We start from the raw sequence: 24,819 nt of genomic DNA on the forward strand, positions 1-24,819 counted from the left end.
CAGTCTCTACCAGACTGAAGGTTTGATCTGATCTGCTGACTCACAAGTGAGTTCACACTGGGTAGAGACCATACACCTGCTCCAACTGTTGGAAGGGATTCACCTGGTCATCCAGCATACAGCGACACCTGCAAGTTCACATTGGAATCAGAATCAGGTTTATTATCACCAGTGTGTGTTGTGAAATTTGTTAACTTAGCAGCAGTAGTTCAATGCAATACATAAGAATAAATAAGTAAAACAATTACAGTATATATATTGAATTGATAAAAGCCATGTAAAAATAGAAATAATATATTTAAAAATAAGTGAGGTAGTGTTCACAGGTTCAATGTCCATTTAGGAATCAGATGGCAGAGGGGAAGAAGCTATTCCTATCTCCTTCCTGATGGTAACAGTGAGAAAAGGGCATGCCCTGGGTGCTGGAGGCCCTTAATAATGGACACTGCCTTTCTGAGACACCGCTCCTTGAAGATGTCCTGGGTACTTTGTAGGCTAGTACCCAAGATGGAGCCGACTAAATTTACAACCCTCTGCAGCTTCTTTCAGTCCTGTGCAGTAGCCCCTCCATACCAGACAGTGATGCAGCCCGTCAGAATGCTCTTCACAATACAGTCATTGAAGGTTTTGAGTGTTTTTGTTGACATGCTAAATCTCTTCAAACTCCTAATGAAGTATAGTCACTGTCTTGCCTTCTTTATAGCTGCATTGATATGTTGGGACCAGGTTAGGTCCTCAGAGATCTTGACACCCAGGAACTTGAAACTGCTCACTCTCTCCACTCCTGATCCCTCTATGAGGATTGGTATGTGTTCCTTCATCTTACCCCTTCCTGAAGTCCACAATCAGTTCTTTTGTCTTACTGACATTGAGTGCCAGGTTGTTGCTGTGGCACTAGTTGGCATATCTCCACTAGTTGGCATATCTCACCCCTGTCCGCCCTCTTTTCACCACCTGAGATTCTACCAACAATGGTTGTATCGTCAATAAATTTATAGATGGTATTTGAGATATGCCTAGACACACAGTCATGGGTACAGAGAGAGTAGAGTAGTGGGCTAAGCACACACCCCCGAGATGCACCAGTGTCGATCGTCAGCGAGGAGGAGTTATTATCACCAATCTGCACAGATTGTGGTCTTCCAGTTAGGAGGTTGAGGATCCAATTGCAGAGGGAGGTACAGAGGCCCAGGTTCTGTAACTTGTCAATCAGGGTTGTGGGAATGATGGTATTAAATACTGAGCTATAGTCAATTAACAGCATCCTGACGTAGGTGTTTGTATTGTCCAGGTGGTCTAAGTCTGTTGACTTATTGTGGCAATCGGCGAATTGCAGTGGGTCCAGGTCCTTGCTGAGGTAGGAGTTCGGTCTAGCCATGACCAGCCTCTCAAAGCATTTCATCACTGTAGATGTGAGTGCTACTGGGTAATAGTCATTAAGGCAGCTCACATTATTCTTGTATAATTGTTGCCTTTTTGAAGCAAGTGGGAACTTCCTCCCGTAGTAGTGAGAGATTGAAAATGGAGACCTGTTTTGTTTGTGAGAAGGGATTTGTTCAATTTTATTACCAGTATTGGTACACCAGTCAGTTCACTCCACTTTCCACTGCCTAGACCTGAGAAAGGCCATCTTGGTTAGTCCCAGGAGCAAGTCCACCAGGAGATCCTCCTCATGTCCCGCCCTCTTCCGAACTGGGTGCCTGTATATCAGGAGCACGGGACTAAAGTGCAACCAGAACCTCAGCAGCAGCCCCCTGAGAAACACTAACCTCTTACATTCCATGTATGTCTCATACACTGACTCCTCTCGCCCGCAGAATGGACATGAGGATGGGGTGTCAGTGAACCTGCTTAAAAACCTGTTGTATGGTATTGACCAATGCAACATCTTCACCCCACAATGGATCCTTTCCCACACTCGGAATAGGTGAACGGCCTCTCTCCAGTGTGAACTTTCTGGCATCTCTGTAAACTGGATGACCAAGTGAACCTCTTCCCACAGTCTGAGCAAGCGAATGTCTCTCCCCAGTGAACTGACTGACTCATTGAGGATTCTGCAGATGGTCTGAGTGAGTGAATAAATGACTATCACCTGGTGGGCAGATGGGCATGGAACACATGAAGCCTTTCTCCCAGCTACACTGGACCCTTTCCAGTTTGCTTATTGCTCAAATCGATCCACTGATGATGCAGTAGTCTCTGCCCTCCACTTTGTCCTGACATACCAGGAAAATGGGGTCTCATATGCCAGGCTGCAGTTTATAGACTTCAGATCGGCATTCAACACAGTCATACCCAAGAAACTAGTGGGTAAACTGTCCTCACTGGGTCTCAAAGCCTTCCTCTGCAACTGGATACTGGACTTCTTAACAGTAAGGCCACAGTCAGTCCGTGTGGGCAGCAACATCTCTCATCCCATTATGCTGAGCATTGGTGCTCCCTGAGGCTGTGTGCTCAGCTCACTGCTGTTCACACTGCTGACATGACTGTATTGCAGGATTCAGCTCAAACCATATCATCAAGTTTGCGGATAAACAACAGTGTTCTTATCAAGAACAATGGCGAGATGGAGTATATAGAGGAAGTGGAGCGGCTGGTGGATTGGTGTGAAGCACAACCCAAGTCTGAGCTTGTAGAAAACAAAGGAAGTCATCATGGACTTCAGGCAGGTGAGACAAACCATCCCCCCTTTGCAAATACATGGCTCCTCTGCAGAGAGAGTTAAGTGCATGAAGTTCCTGGGAGTTCACATCATGGATGGTCTCACCTGGTCCCTTAATATCACCTCCCTGAACAAGAAGACAAGAAGGCACAGCAGCATCACCACTTCTGAAGAAGATTGAGAAGCAAGGGTTCCTTCCCCCCACCCCCCCCAACTGTATTTTACAGGAGCACCATTGAGAGCTTCCTGACAAGTTGCATCTCCATCTGGTATGGAAGCAGTTGCTACAAAGGACTGTGAGAGCAGTTGAGAGGATCATAGGGGTCTCCCTACCTTTCATTGGAGATATTTATCAGGAGTGCTCCGTACACAGGGCCCTTAGTATTATTCAGGGTCCCACCCACACCCATCCTTCTAGCATCCTCTTTGACTTTCTACCGTTAGGTAGAAGACTATGATGTATGAAAACAAGAATGGTCAAGGTGAGAATCCCCAGTCTCTTAACTCCAGAGACTTTTGAAGTGTTACTGTAGTGTACCTTACAATATTTAATATGAATGCACTTTAGTTTGTTATTTATTCGTAGATTTTATCCCCAGCTTCATAAGTTATTGTCTGTTATGTGCTTTACACCCTGGTTCGAAGAAACATTGTCTCATTTCTATATACATTACATACATTATATACAGAATAAGAGATAAATGACAATAAACTTCACTTGATTTGAATCTCTTCCCACACGTGGAACAAGTGAACGGACTCTCACTGTCATTAATTTTCTGACGTATCTTCAGGTTGGATGACTGTGTAGACCCTATCCCAAGCACAGAGCAGATGAAGTTACTGGTGTGTTTGTGGGTCGGCTGAATATGAAAATCCCTATCCACACTGAGAGAATGAGATGTCAGACGTGGTGAATCCCTCACACAATCAATACAGTTAAAGAACTGATCTCCAGTGAACAAGTGCTGGTGTGTTCACAATGCTCCAATTCTAGTGGATTTCACTGAGCTACAACAGAAAATTTCATTTCAGACACAAAGCATGTTTCCAACTGAGACGAGATACTCTTTCATGTCCAAGAATCAACAACGAATATATTGATATCACAAAAGAAATACCTGGTCAGGAACAGTAAAACTGATGTGCTGTTGTGTTTGGGATTCCCATTCACAAACTCTTTGTAACATACAAACATAGAAAACCTACAGCACAATACAGGCCCTTCGGCCCACAAAGCTGTGCTGAACATGTACTTCCTTTACAAATTACCTAGTGTTACCCATAGCCCTTTATTTTTCTGAGCTCCACGTATCTGTTCGGGAGTCTCTTAAAAGACCCTATCATATCTACCTCCACCACCGTCCCCGGCAGCCCATTCCCCGCACTCAGCACCCTCTGCATAAAAAAACTTATCCCTGACATCTCCTCTGTACCTACTTCCAAGCGCCTTAAAACTATGCCCTCTCGTGCTAGCCATTTCAGCCCTGGGAAAAAACCTCTGATTATCCACATGATCAATGCCTCTCATCATCTTATACACCTCTATCAGGTCACCTCCCATTTTCTGCTGCTCCAAGGAGAAAAGGCGGATTTCACTCAACTTATTCTCATAAGACATGCTCCCCAATCCAGGCAACATCCTTGTAAGTCTCCTCTGCACCCTTTCTATGGTTTCCACATCCTTCCTCAAGTGAGGTAACCAGAACTGAGCACAGTATTCCAAGTGGCGTCTGACCAGGGTCCTATATAGCTGTAACATTACCTCTTGGCTCTGAAACTCAATCCTACGGTTGATGAAGGCTGATGCACCGTATGCCTTCTTAACCACAGAGTCAACCTGCGTAGCAGCTTTGAATATCCTATGGCCTTGGACCCCAAGATCCCTCTAATCCTCCACACTGCCAAGAGTCTTAACATTAATACTATATTCTGCCATCACGTTTGACCTACCAGAATGAACCACCTCACATTTATCTGGGTTGAACTCCATCTACCACTTCTCAGCCCAGTTTTGCATCCTATCAATGTCCCACTGTAACCTCTGACAGCCCTCCACACTATCCACAACACCTCCAACCTTTGTGTCATCAGCAAATTTACTGACCCATCCCTCCACTTCCTCATCCAGGTCATTTGAAGAGAAGGGGTACAAGAACAGATCCCTGAAGCACACCACTGGTCTCTGACTTGCATGCAGAATATGACCCGTCTACAACCACTCTTTGCCTTCTGTGGGCAAGCCAATTCTGAATCCACAAAGCAAGGTCTTGGATCCTGTGCCTCCTTACTTTCTCAATAAGCCTTGCATGGGGTACCTTATCAAATGCCTTGCTGAAATCCATACACACTACATCTACTGCTCTACCTTCATCAATGTGTTTCGTCACATCCTCAAAGAATTCAGTCAGGCTCGTAAGGCTTGACCTGCCTTTGACAAAGTCATGCTGACTATTCCTAATCATATGTCTCTCCAAATCTTCATAAATCCTGCCTCTCAGGATATTTTCCATCAACTTAACAACCACTGAAGTAAGAATCACTGGCTTATAATTTCCTGGGCTAACTCTACTCCCGTCCTTGAATAAGGGAACAACATCTCCAATCCTCCAGAACCTCTCCCGTCCCCATTGATGATACAAAGATCATCACCAGAGGCTCAGCAATCTCCTCCCTCGCCTCCCACAGTAGCCTGGGGTACATCTCGTCTGGTCCCGGAGACTTATCCAACTTGATGCTTTCCAAAAGCTCTTGGACATCCTCTTAATATCTACATGCTCAAGCTTTTCAATCGCTGTAAGTCATCCCTACAATGGTCATGATCCTTTTACATATAGAACATAGAATAGTACAGCACATTACAGGCCCTTTGGCCCACAATGTTGTGCCAACCCTCGAACCTTGCCTCCCATATAACCCCCCCCACCTTAAATTCCTCCATATACCAGTTTTCCTTCGTGAATACTGAAGCAAAGTATTCATTAAGTACCTGTGCTATCTCCTCCGGTTCCATATGGACTTTTCCACTGTCACACTTGCTTGGTCCCATTCTTTCACATCTTATCCTCTTGCTCTTCACATACTTGTAGAATGCCTTGGGGTGTTCCTTAATCCTGCTCGCCAAGGCCTTCTCATGGCCCTGTCTGGTTCTCCTAATTTCATTTTTTAGCTCCTTCCTGCTAGCCTTATCTTCTAGATCTCCATCATTACCTAGTTTTTTTGAACCTTTCATAAGCTTTTTTTCTTAGCTAAAATTTCAACAGCCTTTGTACACATGGTTCCTGTACCCTACCATCCTTTCTCTGCCTCATTGGAACGTACCTATGTAGAACATCATATCTGCCACATTTCTCCTGTTCATTTCTATGAGAAAGTCTGTTCCCAATTTTTGCTTCCAAGTTCCTGCCTGATAGCTTCATATTTCCTCTTACTCCAACTAAACGCTTTCCTAGGGGTAAATGACCAAATTTAAAAGTGACTCAAAGTTCAGTCCAGTTTAGTAGTTCAGTTCGCAGTAATCGTTGCCATGGCGATGGACAACGTGGGGGAAGGGAGAGATAGAACAGGAACAACTGATCATTCAGACACGGCTTCACTCACAGACCGCCGAGATTGCTCACAAGCAGCTTTTGGGCGGGTCCTTGGTGATGTCACCTGAGGTCACCGACTGTGACCCCTCCTCCAGATGCGGTCAATCCTCTGCAGTGAACCCGACACCCAGGCGAGGGCGGACACACACCGGGTTCCCGCTGATCGTACCTTTCCACCCTGGTCGTTGTCTGATACTTCTCACCCACTCGTGAGAGGCGCACCGCTTCCAGGGTCTTGTTACCTCGGGTGGCATGTGTCCCTGTCTTAGCGAACCTGTCCCTTTTTATCCCCCCGCTGGGGTATCGCCTGTCCATCACTTCAAACAGTTCAGGGTTCAAAGGGGAGAGCCGCTCCAGACAGCTCTCTCTCTCCCACGTCCCTTCATTACACATCTCCAGACGCTGCTCCATTGTTCCTTATCTCTCCTTCCCCTGAGGGCAGGTGGCAGACCAACTGCTGATGTCACTGATGCTAACCCAGGCCAGCAAAGATCTTAATTTTATGTGTATTCTCGTAACAGAACGAACTCCAGTGCGGCTTTTGGATCAAAAAATGTACGAGGAGGAGAGTTAAGAGGAAAAACTTTAATTCTTGTCTGGTAACGCAAAGAAAAAAACAGTTTCTTATCATATGCCTATTTCATTACCAGAGCAAATCTTGATCCTTGTTCCATTACTTCCTTCGCATAATCCTCAAAAAAATGGAGCTCAGATTCCTTAAATCTAAAAACTCTCTGTTTTCTTGCCTGTCGCATTATTTAATCTTTAATTTTAAAGTGATGAAAACAAACCAAAACAGATTGTGGTTTATTTGGATCTTTAAATTTCGAAATAAAAGCTCTGTGTGCTCTTTCTATAGTAGGCGGCTGTGATAATATAGTAGGAAGTAAAGTATGAAAAAGCTTACCAATTAGTTAATTAAGAAAGAAACAAAAAAAAACATCAAACCAGATATTAGGTTAAAGAAACAAGTCCCTTTATCTTCTTTTCTCAGTCGAATGTCCGCGTAACCATTTAAACAGTCATACTTGAACCATAGATCTTCAGCAGTTAAATCTCCATCTTCAGCTCCTTCTTGCAGCCCAACAATTCATATATTCCTTTGGCGAGACCTAGTTTCCAGGTCTATAATCTTATTTTGATATCTTTCCAAATGAGTTGCAGCTTCAAACAGTTTTTGCTTAGTTATCTTCAATTCCTCTTCATGTGTAATAACTTGAGTTTCCAAGTCTTTTAAGTTTTCCCAGAAATGACTTCATTTCATTGCTATTCTTTTCCAGTTGGCCGTTAATTGAATTCAGTGTCCGAACAATATCTTCAGCCCATGGTGGCATTTCATCAGATCTTTCCTTTTATACCTTTCCTTTCCCATTACCTTTGTCACTACGTTCAGACAAGTTCTTCCCACTCTTGGTAGACACAGACATATTGTTCCCCCTCAAGAATCAGCAAATAAAAATTTTAAATTCCAAGTTTAAACTAGGGGGAGAGAAACAAAACTAAGCGCAGCACAAAATTGCTGCTACTCCATTTGCAGACAGGCGTGGTCTTGCTCCCTGTTTCCTATACATGTCACACATCTCTCTCTTCTTCTTTATCAGAGTTGCAATATCCCTTGAGAACCAAGGTTCCTTATTCTTATTCACTTTGCCTTTAATCCTCACTGGAACATACAAACTCTGCACTCTCAAAATTTCCCCTTTGAAGGCCTCCCACTTACCAATCACATTCTTGCCAGAGGACAAGCTGTCCCAATCCACGCTTTTTAGATCCTTTCTCATTTCTTTAAATTTGGCCTTTTTCCAGTTTAGAACCTCAACCCAAGGACCAGATCTATCCTTGTCCATGATCAAGTTGAAACTAATGGTGTTGTGATCACTGGAACCAAAATGTTCCCCTCCACACTCTTCTGTCACCTGTCCTAACTGGTTTCCTAATAGGACATCTAATATTGCATCCTCTCAAGTTGGTACCTCTATATATTGATCTAGAAAACTTTCCTGAACACATTTTACAAACTCTAACCCGTCTAGACCTTTAACAGTATGGGAATCCCAATCAATATGTGGAAAATTAAAATCCCTAACTATCACAACTTTATGTTTCCTGCAGTTGTCTGCTATCTCTCTGCAGATTTGCTCCTCCAATTCTCGCTGAGTATTGGGTGGTCTATGATACAACCCCATTAATGTGGTCATACCTTTCCTGTTTCTCAGCTCCACCCATAAGGACTCAGTAGACAAGCCCTCTAATCTGTTCTGCCTGAGCACTGCTGTAACATTTTCCTGGACTATCAATGCCACCCCCCCCCCCCCACCTCTATTCCTCTGCCTCTATCACGTCTGAAACATCGGAACCCTGGAACATTAAGCTGCCAGTTCTTCCCCTCCTGCAGCCAAGTTTCACTAATGGCTATAATGTCGTAATTCCATGTGTCAATCCACGCCCTCAGCTCATCAGACTTCCCCACAATACTCCTTGCATTGAAATAGACACACCGCAGAAGATTACCACCACCACACACAGCCCTTCTATTTGTGACTTTTAACATCATTTATTTTCACCCTCTGCTCTGGCAACCTCCAACTTAAATGCACCCAGTGACTTGTGCCTTACAGCCGCCTGTAGCAGCGAATTCCACAGATGTACTATACCCTGGCTAAAGAAATTCCTCATCAGAATACACTCGGTATTTCCAGCATTTGCAGAATCTTGTGTTTTCTGTCTGCATGAGTTAGAGGATTGTCCTTTGACATTTGACACATGGAACATCTGTTGATATTGAGTACATAGTTTGCGGTAACTTTGCTGCGTTAAAGTAGCTGCCAAGTGTTCGACAGGCAAATATTGACTGGTTTTGTACCATGTGACACGGGGGAACTGTTGATTCCCGAGACATTACCCAAAAGCCTGTGCGATTCAGAAATTGCTGTATGTGACCAGGCGACCAAATGTGCATGCACTAGTTCCCAGATATTGTGCATGCATTCAAAGGAGGAGAGGCTCAGAAGGATTGGCCACAACGAGGAGCGGGGGTTTCATCGCCACTGGCATCCGAACTGCGATTGAGGGACAATCACTGTGAGCTCCTGCACCCTGGGACAGTCCCGGTCCTTTCCTTCTTTCTCAGCCCCGTGATCCATACCCAGGACCCTTGGGGCTTTCCACTGATGAGCGAAGGTGTTGGCAGCATTTCTGTGGTGCATGCGTATCGCTGGATCTGTGACTGATAGATGAGTTTCTTGTTCGTGGGGTCTTCTGGGTAAAGAGGCAGTCAACACTCAGGGAGCGGATGGACTACCAAACACTGCCGAGTTCTAAATCCAAGGATTGGCCACTTGGAACAAAAATATAGTTCCCAGTTAATGTCTGAAGAGTTGTACTTTCCCGTCAGTGAGAATGTCAATTAGTGATGTATGGGGGGAAAAAAGAACAAAACATCAACTTTAGTTCTTGAGAAGATCACCTTTGTTTGACTTCCTCTTGTTCTGGACCTTTCTACCCGTGAAAACATGTTTTGTTCCATGCTGTCTGGGTACATAATGATTTCAAACACCTTTGTCCTGGGTAACAAGTAACCTGTAGATTTAACGTCACAAATATGCCACATTGTAATGAGAAATACTAATGTCCTGTCCCTCATTGGCATGGCTACTGTCAATCACCTGGGGTGGGTGGGTCAGCGTAATTAGAAAGTCTCCAGGATTAGCCATGTAACATCACGGGTTCTTTGTAACGCTGTGGGATATGACCAGAACTTGACATAATACCAATGGAGAGAGATCTAAAGAGACAAACAGAGCCAAGTCACAGACTAATGAGCAGAAATGGCCCATTCTGATACAGATAGGGGAATTTGATAGTCAGGATGCCTGATCTATGCCCAGATAGAAGATGAGTTCCTCCAGCTTGAGTTGAATTTCATAACAATGTGATGTCAGAGCTCAGCACAGACTAAAATCTCACGGGAAATACTGTCCTTCACCCATTGATGTCTTTTGCAAATATTTTTACAGATTTGAAATGGCAGAACACTTGTGCGCAGGAATCTCAAATACAACAACATGTCAGTTTTGCTGTCTCTGACTGGATATTTAAGGCGTGACCAGATATTTTCTTTGCAACACCAACACATCTGTTTTCGATCCTTGGCGATGAAGAATTATCTCATCCCAATTGGAAGCGTGTTTTGTGTCTGAAGTTTTCTGTTGTAACTCAGTGAAATCCACTGGAACCGGGGCACTGAGAACACACCAGCATTTATTCACTGGAGATCAGTTCTTCAACTGTATTGATTGTACAACGGATTCAAAACATCTGACATCTGACTTTCTGAATTGCCAGAGAATTGATCGCAGTGAGATATCATTCTCCTTCTCTCAGTGTGGGAAGGGATTCGCTCACCACCTACCCGCAGACACACCAGTCACAGTCACAGTGGGGAGAGGCCATTCACCTGTTCTGTGTGTGGGAGGGAACTACTCAGTCATCCAGCCTGAAGATACATTAGCAAGTTCACACCATAGTGAGATGTTCCACCTGTTCTGACTGCGGGAAAGGGTTCACAAACATCAGTGAGTTCACACTGAGAACATGCCATTCACCTGCTCAGACTGTGGTACGGAATTCACATCGTCATTGAACTTGAAAGTACATCGGCGAGTTCACACTGGGGAGAGGCCATTCATCTGCTCAGACTGTGGGAAGGGATTCACTCGGTCATCTCACCTACTGAGACACCAGTTAGTTCACACTGGCGAGAAACCATTCATCTGCTCAGACTGTGGGAAGGAGTTCACTTGGTTACCTGACTTGAAAGTACATCAGCGAGTTCACACTGGGGAGAGACCATTCATCTGCTCTGACTGTGGGAAGGGATTCACTCGGTCATCTCAACTGTACGCACATCAGCGAGTTCACACTGGGGAGAGGCCGTTCACCTGCTGGGAATGTGGGAAGGGATTCACTTACTCATCCACGTTACTGAAACACCAGTTAGTTCACACTGAGGAGAAACCGTTCACCTGTTCTGAATGTGGGAAGGGGTTTTCTCAGTCATCCACCCTTGTGAAGCATTACCGAATTCATACCGGGGAGAGGCCGTTCACATGTTCTGAATGTGGGAAAGGCTTCATTCAGGCTGTTCAACTGAAGGAACATCAGCGAATTCACACTGGAGAGAAACCGTTCTCCTGCTCAGACTGTGGGAAGGAATTTAATCGGTCATCTCAACTGAATGCACATCAACGAGTTCACACTGGGGAGAAGCCATTCACCTGCTCGGACTGTGGGAAGCGATTCACTTGGTCATCTGACTTGAAAGTACATCAGCGTGTTCACACTGGGGAGAGGCCATTCATATGCTCTGAATGTGGGAAGGGATTCACTCAGTCATCTCAATTACTGAAACATCAGCGAGTTCACACTGGGGAGAGGCCATTCACCTGCTCAGACTGCGGGAAGGAATTCACATCGTCATCTAACTTAAAAGTACATCAGCGAGTTCACACTGGGGAGAAACCGTTCACCTGCTCAGACTGTGGGAAGGAATTCACTCACTCATCCACATTACAAAGACACCGACGGGTTCACACTGGAGAAGCCCATTCAGCTGCTGTGAATGTAGGAAGAGATTCACTCAGTCTTCCAATCTTGTGATGCACTACGAAGCTCACAGTGGTGTGAGGCTATTCAGCTGCTCTGAATGTGGGAAGAGATTCACTCAGTCGTCCAATCATCAACCAGAGGCCAGTTGGAGAGATCTGAAGCTTGAGAGGACATAATTCACTCAGGTTCACTGATTGAATATTAAGGGCAGTGACTTGCGGCATTTTTGTTTTTGGAGTTTTGAGCAGTGGCAATCAGCATTTGGGATTGATTAGCAAGAACAAATGAAAGTAAGGCAGGGCAAGTGGAGCAGCCGTCGTCAGAATGGGGATTTTGAGGCTTTAGCTCTTGGAGGCTTCAGGGGTGAGAGGTTCCGTTAGATAAGCTGTAGGTAGAGTTTGTTTGCCCCCTTCTTTACATTTGCTCAGGTAGAACAGTAGAGGTACCAGGCAGAATAGTGAAATGCTCCTCATGAGGGATGTATTAAGGCAGGGATCCCTCTTTGAGAACTGCATCTGGCTGCAGCTTCTAACAATCTGCGTTAAGGAGTTGGAGCTGGAGCTGGAACTGGATCAACTATGGATTATTCGAGAGGTTGAGGTTGTGACAGAGAGGACGTATAGAGAGGTAGTTACACCCAATGTGCAGTGCACAAGAAACTGGGTGACAGTCATAGGTGGGGGTTCAGGAGCCAGTGTAGAGTACTTCTGTGGCCATCCCCCTCAACAACAGGTATATCACTTTGGATGCTGTTGGAGGGATGACCCAACAGAGGAAAGTCACAGTGGTTGGGCCTCTGGAACTAAGTTTGTCTCTGTGACTTAGAAGGAAAAGGGAAAGAAGAGGGGAACTGTGTTGATAGGTGATTTGTTAGTTAGGGAAACGGAAAGAAGGTTCTTTGGATGAGAATGGTATTTCCAGATGGTCTGTTCTCTCCCAGGTGTTAGGGTCTGGGATATCTCAGATTGACTCCTCAGCATTCTTAAGAGTAATGTGGTTCTGCAACGGGAGTTCAGGGAGTTTGGCATGTCCAAGGTTGTGATCTCAGGATTGCCACCCATGCCACATGCCAGATATAGAAAAATTATACCGATTGACACGTAGCTAAGGAGTTGATGTAGGAGGGAGGGCATTAGATTTTTAGATCATTTGAGCCACAAGGATTGTAGTGAGGATTGTAGTGTGTACAGGAGTGCGAGTGTGTTGGGGGAGAGGGGGCATTGGTGATGGACACACACAAACACATACAGTTGGGGGAAGCTGAAGGGTAAGAGATGGGAAGGAAGTGAGGTGGGTGTGAGGGAGGGGATGGAGGAAGAAGAGGGTTAAGGGATGGATGTGGAGGGGGAGGAAGCGTGAAGAGGATTGAGGGGTGGGGCCTATCCTATCTGTTGGAATTCCAGTCCTCTAACTTCCCACTAATCTCTGCTCTACTATATGCCCTCTCTTTGACTTTTATGTTGGCTTTGACTTCTCTTGTTAGCCATAGTTGGTTATGTCATCTTTCCTTTAGAATATATCTAAAGGAAAGATGATACTTCTTTCTATTTGGGATGTATGTGTCCTGCACCTTCTGAATTGCTTCCAGAAATTCCAGCCCTTCCCAGTGTTCTTTTCCAATCAATTCTGGTCAACTCCTCTCTCACGCCTCTGTAATTCCCTTTACTCCACTCAAATTTTGGTGTGAAGTTGATCATATTATGATCACTTGTCCCAGAGGGTTCTTTTCCCTTAATGTTTCTAATCAATTCCAGTTCCTTGCACAACATCAAATCCAGAATTATGGGCATAAACATGAGCTGCTCTAAAAAGCCATCTCGTAGGCATTCTAGAAATTTCCCCTCTTGGAATTCAGCACCAAGCTGATTTTCCCAGTCCACCTGTAATTGAAATTCCCCATGACTATTGTAAAATTGTCCTTTTGGCATGCACTTTCTATCTCTCGTAATTTGTAGACCACATCCTTACTGCTGGGTATGGGTCTGTTTATAACTCCCATCAGGGTCTTTTCACCCTCGCAGTTCCTCAGCTTAATCCACAATGATTCAAAACCTTCCGACCATCTTTCTGGTGATTTGATTTGATTTTTACCAACAGAGCCACACCACCCTCTCTGCCTTCCTGCCTGTCCTCTTAATACAATGTGTATCCTTGGACATTAAGCTCCCAGCTATAACCTTCTTTCAGCCATTATTCCGTGATGCCTACAACAGCATACATGCCGGTCCGCAAGGATATCGGATCCCTTCCGGTTCAGGTGTAACCCGTCCTTTTTGTAGAGGTCCTACTTCCCCAGAAGATCCCAATGATACACAAATCTGAAGCCCTGCCTCCTGCACCAGTTCCTCAGCCACTTATTCATCTGCCAAATCATCCTGTTCTTACCCTCACTAGCGCTTGGCACATTCAGCAATCCAGAGATTACTACCCCAGAGGTCCTTTTTTCAGCTTTTTACCTAGCTCCCTAAAATCTCTCTTCAGGACCTCCTCACCTTGTCTACTTATGTCACTGGTGCCAATATGTACCAAGACTTCTGGCCGCTCGTTCTTGCCCCTGAGAATGTCATAGACCCAATCTGAGACATCCCTGATCCTGGCACCTGGGAGGCGACGTACCATCTGCATGTCTCTATCATGCCCACAGAACCTCATTGCTGTTCCTCTGACTAAGGAATCTGTTACCAATATGCAGTTCTCTTTACTGCTCTGCTCTTCTGAGACAAAGCACCCGACTCAGTGTCAGAGACTCGGTCACCATTGCTGTCTCCGGTAGGTTGTCCTCTTCAGTAGTGTATCTAAAGTTGAATGGCCACAGGTGTACCATGCACTGGTTGTGCATTTCCCCTCCTTCTCCTGACAGTCACCCAGTTAGTTACCTGTCTCCTACAATCTAAGGACAACCACCTCCCTGTAGTTCCTATCAGCTCTTCAGTCTCACGTATGAGTCAAAGGTCATCGAGCTGCAGCTCCAGTTCCTTCATACACTCTCACAGGAATTGTAGCTCGGTGCACCTGGTGCAGATGCTTTTATCTGATAGTCTGGAGACTTCTGATAAATATAAGAAATATGTACTTCAAAAGGAACCATTTGTCAGACACAAAATATTGAAATCAATAATGTCATTGTAGCTTATGAAATTGTATTGAATCATCTACTGTTACCATTCTTCTTTGGAGTATAAACATTTGATTTAGTTAGAGGATTCTACCGATAGGGTCTCCAAGAAAATGACTGTTTGTGGTGATGAATAAACATTTCATATCTACAAAAACCTCCGTGTTCTTCAGTGATCGTCATACTCAGAACATTTGGGGGCTTGTCCACGATCCACCCCTGACCCTAATGCATGGCTCTCAAACTCAGTAGTCTAGTGGGGGGTGAGTATGTCAAAGAACATGGCAGGGAGCTGGAGAGGCGGTTAAGAAAATGTAATGTGTGTGGGTGTGTGGGGGGAGGGGGGTTCTGTGTGCACATGTATATGTTTATATGCGTGTGTGTTTCTGTGTGCGAATATGTAGTGTTTATCTGTGGTGTTTGTGTGTGCGCGTGTGCAGTGTTTACATATATATGAGTGTGTGTGTGTGTGTGTGTGTCTATATATGGTGTATGTGTGTGGTGTTTACGTTGTCTCTGTGCCGTTGTATCTGTGTGGCTGCATCTGTGTGTTTGTGTCTGTCTGTGTGGGTTGGCTGTGTATGTGGCTTTGTCAGTCTCTGTATGTCCGTGTGTGTGCATGTGAGCATCCTTGTGTCTGGGTGTGTGTGTCAGTATGCATCTGTGTCTGTATATGTGCATATGGCAGTGGCTGTGTGTACGTGTTTGCGTCTTTGTGTGTGTTTCAGTGAATCTCAATTGGGTGTATGTGGTTGTTCCTGTCTGAATGTGCATATGTGTGTATGTGATTGTGTGTGTGTGTGTGTGTTTCTGTCTGAAATTGTACGTGTGGGTGTCTGTTTCTGTATTTGTGATACAATCTGCCAATCTGTGCATGTGTCTGCATAGGCATTTTTGTGACTGTGTGTGTCTGTGTCTCTGTATGTTAGTGTGTGCAAATTTCAAGCTGTCAGCGGATATGCGGGTGTGCGCAGATTTGGAGCTACTGCATGGATTTGCGTCTGTATGTGGGTTTGCAGGTGTGATGAATTTAAAGTTTGTATCATTTTTACATACATTAATAATAAATGAACTTTGTTCTTCCCTTGTTTGTAAAGATGGAGGTTTTGTGAACTGTCTGAATTGTTTTGTACTCTAGGATAATCTAATGTAGGGGTGTGTGTGCTGGTGGATTTGGGGGTGCGTGCAGATATGGGGGTTCTGTGGATTTGGGGGTGTGAGCAGATGTAGGTACAAACGGACAGTGGGGTGGACTTGGATGTGAGGGTGCACATGGATTTGTAAGTGTTTTCTGATTTTTCGCCTATGACAAATCTCAAGCTGAGGATGGCTGCTGGTAATCGGGATTGAGAGATAAGGTTACAGTGAGATGAACTGTGATTACAGTTTGTGGAGAATCAGAGTACAGCAGCCATTTTCTCTGATTGGATCTCCTCAATCTGTCTGATGAAATCGGTTTGTATCTGTTGAAATCTATCCCTGTGGGGTCGCTCCCGTCCTTTTTGTACAGGTCACACCTGCTCCAGAAGAGGTCCCAATGATCCAGAAATCTGAATCCCTGCCCCGCTCCAATCCCTCAGCCACACATTTATCCTCCGCCTCATTCTATTCCTATACTTACTGTCGTGTGGCACAGGCAGTAATCCCGAGATTACTACCTTTGCGGTCCTGCTTCTCAACTTTCCTAACTCCCTGTAGTCTGCTTTCAGGACCTCCTCCCTTTTCCTACCTATGTTGTTGGTACCAGTATGTACCACGACCTCTGATTGTTCTCCTTCACACTTCAAGATATCGTGGACGCGATCAGAAACATCCTTGACACTGGCACTTGGGAGGCAAACTACCATCCGTGTTTCTTTCCTGCGTCCACAGAATCACCTGTCTGACCCCCGAACTATAGAGACCCTTAATAAAGGGCTACAAACTACGCCTTGTTTGGCTTTTCAATATCAAAAAATACTGCTATTACAGTATCTTTATTTTCCTGTGCTTTCCTCTTCCAAACATAAAACTGAATCCAGTATCATTCTGCCTTTCTGAAATCCACTCTGATAACATGCTTCACTTTTCCAAAATATTTCCAAAGCTCCATTAGCATCCGTTCCACAAGTTTACATAAATGACACATTAATGATTTAGGCCTGTAAATTGAAGGATCAGATGAGATTTTCCCAGGTTTTAGAATAAGCACTACTACTGCCATTTTCCAGAAGGAAGAGAGATGGTCTAACCTCCAATTCAGTGTCAAAAATTTTAATATCTGAACAGTTGTCAGTCAAATGCCTAATCTTACAGTAACATATCTCATCCTTTCCTGGGGATGTCTGGCCTGCATTAATAATAGCCTCTTTAAATTCACAAAGAAAACTCTGCATCAGTGATACTATCCAGCTGACTTCCACCACATCAGGGTAATCATGTCGAACCTTATGCGTACATTGTTTAATCTTCACTTAAATTATCTTGATTGTGAATTGCAGCAAATGATCGAGCCAGTAACTCTCACTTCTCTGTTTCATTAACAATAATTTTAGCCCTATCAATCGATACTGGAATATTATGACCCCTACGAATTCCACCCCCCCCCATTTTCTTCATCATTCCCCAAACATCTCCAACTTTAATATCCTGTCCAATATCATCACAATATGATCTCAAGTAAACATTTTTCATAACCTTCACCACTTTCCTCACCATGGCCTGTGCCCTTTTATACTTAATAAAGTCACTCGGAGACATACTTCTTAACTTTCCTAAACACCTTATTTCTCTCCCTAATTGCCTCTGCACACTTCTTGTCCACCATGGTACAGTCTTTCTCTGAATAAAGCTCTTTTCAATAGGTATTACTTCCAACGCATTTTGATGAATAATGTGACATAACCTTTCACTGCAAAACTCAACATTTAGCCCTGACAAACGTTCATCACATAAAACCTTAAACATCTCCCAATTTACTTTACCAAAAATTCCACCTCTGAAAAGTGGCCCCCTGACCCCAAACTCTGGTTTATAAAGATGGGAAAATGATCAGTCCCCAATGTTTCGTGACCCATGACATCCCACTCGCACTCCATCTGGTATGTTGGAAACTAAAGTTAAATCTTTTGCAATTTCAGAACTGTTATGAACATTAAATCTCGGCCCGTCCTATCATTCACGCACACACATCATGCGAAATATCCAAAAAAATTTTACAATCAAACCACTACCATCATTCCACGCCTGACCCACAGTGAACTCTGCGTGTTGAAATCCCCACACCATACAACCCTTATGCTGTCCTGTATTTCTCCACAATGTCTTTTACATTTGTATTCGTACAGGGCCACGAAGAAGGTAGTACATGGTCTCTTAAAGAGAATTACGGTGCCTGGTGGGATATACTGCATATTATTGAGGGAGACAGGTGATGAAATTACTTGGGACTTGACCAATATATTTGTGCTCTCTCCAGCCACAAGCAAATTTAATGGTGTTCTATTATTTAAGAACGGGGATGTAGAATCCTGGGAAATACAGACTGGTGAGTTGCACGCAGGGGTAGGAAAGCTACAGGAGAGGATTCTTAGGGACAGGATGTAGAGTTATCGAATACCACACACATAAACAGACCCTCTGGCTCTTCCGGTCTGTGGTGACCTGTATTCTGGCCTCCTCCCATCGACCTGCACCAGGAGCATAACCGTTCATACCCCTCCCATCCAACCAACTGTCTCCTAAATGTTGCAATTGAACCTAAGTGCACTTGTTCCTCTGGCTACTCATTCCACACTCACACTGACCTCTGAGTGAGGAAGTTCTCTTTCATATTCCCCTTAAACACTTTTAAACTCTGACCTCTTCTTCCAGTCTCACTCAACCTGAGGGGGAAAGCCTCTGTTTGGCCGAGACTGAACCTATTGAATCTTTCTCTCTATTTCAGGTCCTCAAGTCCTGGGAACATCATTATAAATTTTCTCTGTAATCTTTCAAGCTTCTTGATATCTTTCCTGTGGATAGGCGACTGGAATTGCACACAATATTCCAGGTTTGTCCTCACTAACGTCCTATGCAACTTCAACATAACATCACAATTATTGTGCTCAATTATTTGATTAAAAGAGAAGTAGGAGTGCATATTGCACCACTGAAAAATGATGCTGGAGAGGTAGTAATGGAGGCAAGGAAATGATGGAATAACTGATTAAGTATTTTCTATTTGGCTTTACAATAGAAACTCTAGCAGAATGCGAGAAGTTTGAGAGTGTCTGGGGGCAGAGGTGTGTGGTTGTCAATACTATGGACAAGGTTATTGGAGAAAAATCACCTGGAGCAGATGTTGTACACCCCAGGGTTCTGAAAGAGTGGCTGAAGAGATTGTGAGCACGAGTTGATTTGGGAGTACACACTGATTTCGGGGTTGCATGCTCATTTGGGGAGGTTGCGCAGATCTTGGGGTTTGGGGTGAATATTGAGTTGCACACAGATTTGGGGATGCACAAGAACTTAGTGGTGCACATGGATTTGGGGGGTGCACAGTGATCAGCACAGATTTTGGGAAATGGTTCTCAATAAGGGGGTGCACACTGAATTAGGGGATGCGCTCGGATTTAGGGGTCTGCAGGCCAACATGGGGGTGCACATGGATCTGTGAATATGAGCAAATTTAGCGATGTTTGTGGACTATGGGGATGCAATTTCTTACGGTGGAGGCAGCAACTTTGTGAACTGTGAGATGATTCTTGCTAATGTGTGTGTGAGGAGTTTGGGTGTGTGCACGGATTTTTGGAGATGTGCGTAGACTTAGAGCTGTGTCCGTGACATTGGGGCTACATGTGGATTCAGTGTTGGTGCTGATTTTGGAGTGCTTGCGGATTTGTGGCTGTGCAGGGATTTTGGGCTGCGTGTGGATTTGGGAAATACGTAGATTTAGGGCTGTGTCAGTGTATCTGGGTGTACACGGTTTCCGGGGTGTTGGTGGATTTGTGGGTGTGATGAATCTCATGGTTATTTCATTTATAGATAGCTTATAATAAATGTACTTTGAATGTTGTTCTTGCTCATTTTTCAGGTTCACAAACTGTTTTGCAAATTGTTTTGAAATGATTCTTGCTCTGGGATAATCTAATATATATGTGGAAGGATTTGCATGTGCACACGGATTTAGGGATGTTGGAAGAATCGGGGTTTGCACACAGATTTAGGTTTCCATGCAGATCAGAATCAGGTTTATTATCACTGGCATGTGACATGAAATTTGTTAACTTAGCAGCAGCAGTTCAATGCAATACATAATGTAGAAGAGACAAAAACACAAAATAAAATAATAATAATAAGCAAGTAAATCAATTACATATATTAAATACATTTTTATAAAGTGCAAAAACAGAAATACTGTATATTGAAAAGGTGAACGAGTGTCCAAGGGTTCAATGTCCATTTAGGAATCGGATGGTAGAGGGGAAGAAGCTGTTCCTGAATCGCTGAGTGTGTGCCTTCAGGCTTCTGTACGTCCTACCTGATGGTAACAGTGAGAAAAGGGCATGCCCTGGGTGCTGGAGGTCCTTAATAATGGACACTGCCTTTCTGAGATACCACTCCCTAAAGATGTCCTGGGTACTTTGTAGGCTAGTGCCCAAGATGGAGCTGACTAGATTTACAACCCTCTGTAGCTTCTTTCGGTCCTGTGCAGTAGCCCCTCCATACCAGACAGTTATGCAGCCTGTCAGAATGCTCTTCACAGTACAACTATAGCAGTTTTTGAGTGTATTTGTTGACATGTCGAATCTCTTCAAACTCCTAATAAAGTATAGCTGCTGTCTTGCCTTCTGTTTTAACTACATCGATATGTTGGGACCAGGTTAGATCCTCAGAGATCTTGACACCCAGGAACTTGAAGCTGCTCACTCTCTCCACTTCTGATCCCTCTATGAGGATTGGTATAGAAACATGGAAACATAGAAAATAGGTGCAGGAGTAGGCCATTCGGCCCTTCGAGCCTGCACCGCCATTTATTATGATCATGGCTGATCATCCAACTCAGAACCCCGCCCCAGCCTTCCCTCCATACCCCCTGACCCCTGTAGCCACAAGGGCCATATCTAGCTCCCTCTTAAACATAGCCAATGAACTGGCCTCAACAGTTTCCTGTGGCAGAGAATTCCACAGCTTCACCACTCTCTGTGTGAAGAAGTTTTTCCTAATCTCGGTCCTAAAAGGCTTCCCCTCTATCCTCAAACTGTGACCCCTCGTTCTGGACTTCCCCAACATCGGGAACAATCTTCCTGCATCTAGCCTGTCCAATCCCTTTAGGATCTTATACGTTTCAATCAGATCCCCCCTCAATCTTCTAAATTCCAACAAGTACAAGCCCAGTTCATCCAGTCTTTCTTGATATGAAAGTCCTGCCATCCCAGGAATCAATCTGGTGAACCTTCTTTGTACTCCCTCTATGGCAAAGATGTCTTTCCTCAGATTAGGGGACCAAAACTGCACACAATACTCCAGGTGTGGTCTCACCAAGGCCTTGTACAACTGCAGTAGTACCTCCCTGCTCCTGTACTCGAATCCTCTCGCTATAAATGCCAGCATACCATTCGCCTTTTTCACCGCCTGCTGTACCTGCATGCCCACTTTCAATGACTGGTGTATAATGACACCCAGGTCTCGTTGCACCTCCCCTTTTCCTAATCGGCCACCATTCAGATAATAATCTGTTTTCCTACTTTTGCCACCAAAGTGGATAACTTCACATTTATCCACATTAAATTGCATCTGCCATGAGTTTGCCCACTCACCCAACCTATCCAAGTCACCCTGCATCCTCTTAGCATCCTCCTCACTGCTAACACTGCCACCCAGCTTCGTGTCATCCGCAAACTTGGAGATGCTGCATTTAATTCCCTCATCCAAGTCATTAATATATATTGTAAACAACTGGGGTCCCAGCACTGAGCCTTGCGGTACCCCACGAGTCACCGCCTGCCATTCTGAAAAGGTCCCGTTTATTCCCACTCTTTGCTTCCTGTCTGCTAACCAGTTCTCCACCCACACCAATACCTTACCCCCAATACCGTGTGCTTTAAGTTTGCACACTAATCTCCTGTGTGGGACCTTGTCAGAAGCCTTTTGAAAATCCAAATATACCACATCCACTGGTTCTCCCCTATCCACTCTACTAGTTACATCCTCAAAAAATTCTATGAGATTCGTCAGACATGATTTTCCTTTCACAAATCCATGCTGACTTTGTCCGATCATTTCACCGCTTTCCAAATGTGCTGTTATCACATCCTTGATAACTGACTCCAGCAGTTTCCCCACCACCGACGTTAGGCTAACCGGTCTATAATTCCCCGGTTTCTCTCTCCCTCCTTTTTTAAAAAGTGGGGTTACATTAGCCACCCTCCAATCCTCAGGAACTAGTCCAGAATCTAACGAGTTTTGAAAAATTATCACTAATGCATCCACTATTTCTTGGGCTACTTCCTTAAGCACTCTAGGATGCAGACCATCTGGCCCTGGGGATTTATCTGCCTTCAATCCCTTCAATTTACCTAACACCACTTCCCTACTAACATGTATTTCACTCAGTTCCTCCATCTCACTGGACCCTCTGTCCCTTACTATTTCTGGAAGATTATTTATGTCCTCCTTAGTGAAGACAGAACCAAAGTAATTATTCAATTGGTCTGCCATGTCCTTGCTCCCCATAATCAATTCACCTGTTTCTGTCTGCAGGGGACCTACATTTGTCTTTACCAGTCTTTTCCTTTTTACATATCTATAAAAGCTTTTACAGTCCGTTTTTATGTTCCCCGCCAGTTTTCTCTCATAATCTTTTTTTCCCCTTCCTAATTAAGCCCTTTGTCCTCCTCTGCTGAACTCTGAATTTCTCCCAGTCCTCAGGTGAGCCACTTTCTCTGCCTAATTTGTATGCTACTTCTTTGGAATTGATACTATCCCTAATTTCTCTTGTCAGCCACGGGTGCACTACCTTCCTTGATTTATTCTTTTGCCAAACTGGGATGAACAATTGTTGTAGTTCATCCATGCAACCTTTAAATGCTTGCCATTGCATATCCACCGTCAATACTTTAAGTGTCATTTGCCAGTCTATCTTAGCTAATTCACGTCTCATACCTTCAAAGTTACCCCTCTTTAAGTTCAGAACCTTTGTTTCTGAATTAACTATGTCACTCTCCATATTAATGAAGAATTCCACCATATTATGGTCACTCTTACCCAAGGGGCCTCTCACGACAAGATCGCTAATTAACCCTTCCTCATTGCTCAAAACCCAGTCCAGAATAACCTGCTCTCTAGTTGGTACCTCGACATGTTGGTTCAAAAAACCATCCCGCATACATTCCAAGAAATCCTCTTCCTCAGCACCTTTACCAATTTGGTTCACCCAGTCTACATGTAGATTGAAGTCACCCATTATAACTGCTGTTCCTTTATTACACACATTTCTAATTTCCTGTTTAATACCATCTCCGACCTCACTACTACTGTTAGGTGGCCTGTACACAACTCCCACCAGCGTCTTCTGCCCCTTAGTGTTACGCAGCTCTACCCATATCGATTCCACATCTTCCCGGCTCATGTCCTTCCTTTCTATTGCGTTAATCTCTTCTTTAACCAGCAACGCCACCCCACCTCCCCTTCCTTCAGGTCTATCCCTCCTGAATATTGAATATCCCTGAACGTTGAGCTCCCATCCCTGGTCACCTCTTTTGTCTTACTGACGTTGAGTGCCAGGTTGTTGCTGTGGCACCACTCCACTAGTTGGCATATCTCACTCCTGTACGCCCTCTTGTCACCACCTGAGATTTTACCAACAATGGTTGTATTGTCAGCAAATTTATAGATGGTATTAGAGCTGTACCTAGCCATGCAGTCATGTGTATATAGAGAGTAGAGCTGTGGCCTAAGCACACACTCCTGAGGTGCGCCAGTGTTGATCATCAGCAAGGAGGACATATTATCACCAATCCGCACAGATTGTGATCTTCCGGTTAGGAAGTCGAGGATCCAATTGCAGAGGGAGGTACAGAGGCCCAGGTTCTGCAATTTGTGTTGGCGCAGTGTCAGGGCATTTGGGGAGTCTGTGGATCTGCAAGTGTGCTACATGCACTTTGAACTATGAACTTTGTCCCTGCTACTCTTTAAGATGGACGCAGCATTTTTGTGAAATGATTTTGCTTTGGGATAATCTAATGTGCATGTGGAGGTGTCAGTGGGTTTCAGGATGCACACTGATCTGGGGGTGTTGGTGTATTTGGAGGTGAACACTGATTTATAGGGTGCATTTGTATTTGCGGTCCACATGGATCAGCAGTTTTTCAGTGAATATGCGGGTGCACATGGATACGAGAGTGTCAGTGACAGACATCCCACCTCTCCCGGTAGTTCTGGGATGCTCCTGCAAATTAATAGTGGTTCCCTGATGCCCGCAAATTATATACAATGTCCTGGAAATTGATTTTTTTGAGAGCGAGCGCAAGAGAGCAAGAGCGCGAGCGTGAGTGAGAGTGACCGCGAGAGAGCGAGAGCAAGAAAGCAAGCGCGAGAGCGAGAAAGCGAGAGAGAGAAAGCAAGCGTGAGAGAGCGAGAGTGAAAGAGCAAGCATGAGAGAGAGCGAGAAAGCAAGTGCGAGAGAGCGCACGATAGAGAGAGCAAGAGCGAGAGAGTTCCAAAAAAAAATAAAACGTATGTCACCCCAGACCACGCTAAAGTGTACCCCTGCCTAATAGGGGTCAAAAATAACGACAGTGTTGCTCGCTGCACTGTTTGCAACAGTGACTTTTCTATTGCCCATGGTAGGTTAAGACTGTTAAAGACATGTTGAGGTAAGTTTA

General features: G+C 44.5%; 2 protein-coding genes across 4 annotated transcripts in view; both read left to right on the forward strand.

Moving 5' to 3' along the window:
• LOC134340862 (zinc finger protein 91-like) overlaps positions 1-16,134 on the forward strand; it is a 52,590-nt gene extending 36,456 nt beyond the window's left edge. Inside the window, exons 5-6 of the mRNA XM_063038436.1 lie at positions 2,498-2,669; positions 10,832-16,134. Coding sequence (XP_062894506.1) covers positions 2,498-2,669; positions 10,832-11,910 — 1,251 coding nt within the window. The 3' untranslated portion in view covers positions 11,911-16,134. The remainder of the gene's footprint in view (positions 1-2,497; positions 2,670-10,831) is intronic.
• The window catches only part of LOC134340855 (placenta-expressed transcript 1 protein-like), a 106,940-nt gene that overhangs the window by 3,820 nt on the left and 78,301 nt on the right, over positions 1-24,819 (forward strand). For 2 of the 3 annotated variants that reach the window (XM_063038427.1, XM_063038429.1), the window contains exon 2: positions 18,900-19,004. The exons of the other annotated variant lie outside the window; for it this stretch is intronic. The gene's annotated coding sequence lies outside the window, so the exon portion shown is untranslated. The remainder of the gene's footprint in view (positions 1-18,899; positions 19,005-24,819) is intronic. 3 annotated transcript variants of the gene reach the window in all.

This window comes from Mobula hypostoma, chromosome X2 (assembly GCF_963921235.1).
Source record: "Mobula hypostoma chromosome X2, sMobHyp1.1, whole genome shotgun sequence".
Classification (NCBI taxonomy): Eukaryota; Metazoa; Chordata; class Chondrichthyes; order Myliobatiformes; family Myliobatidae; genus Mobula; species Mobula hypostoma.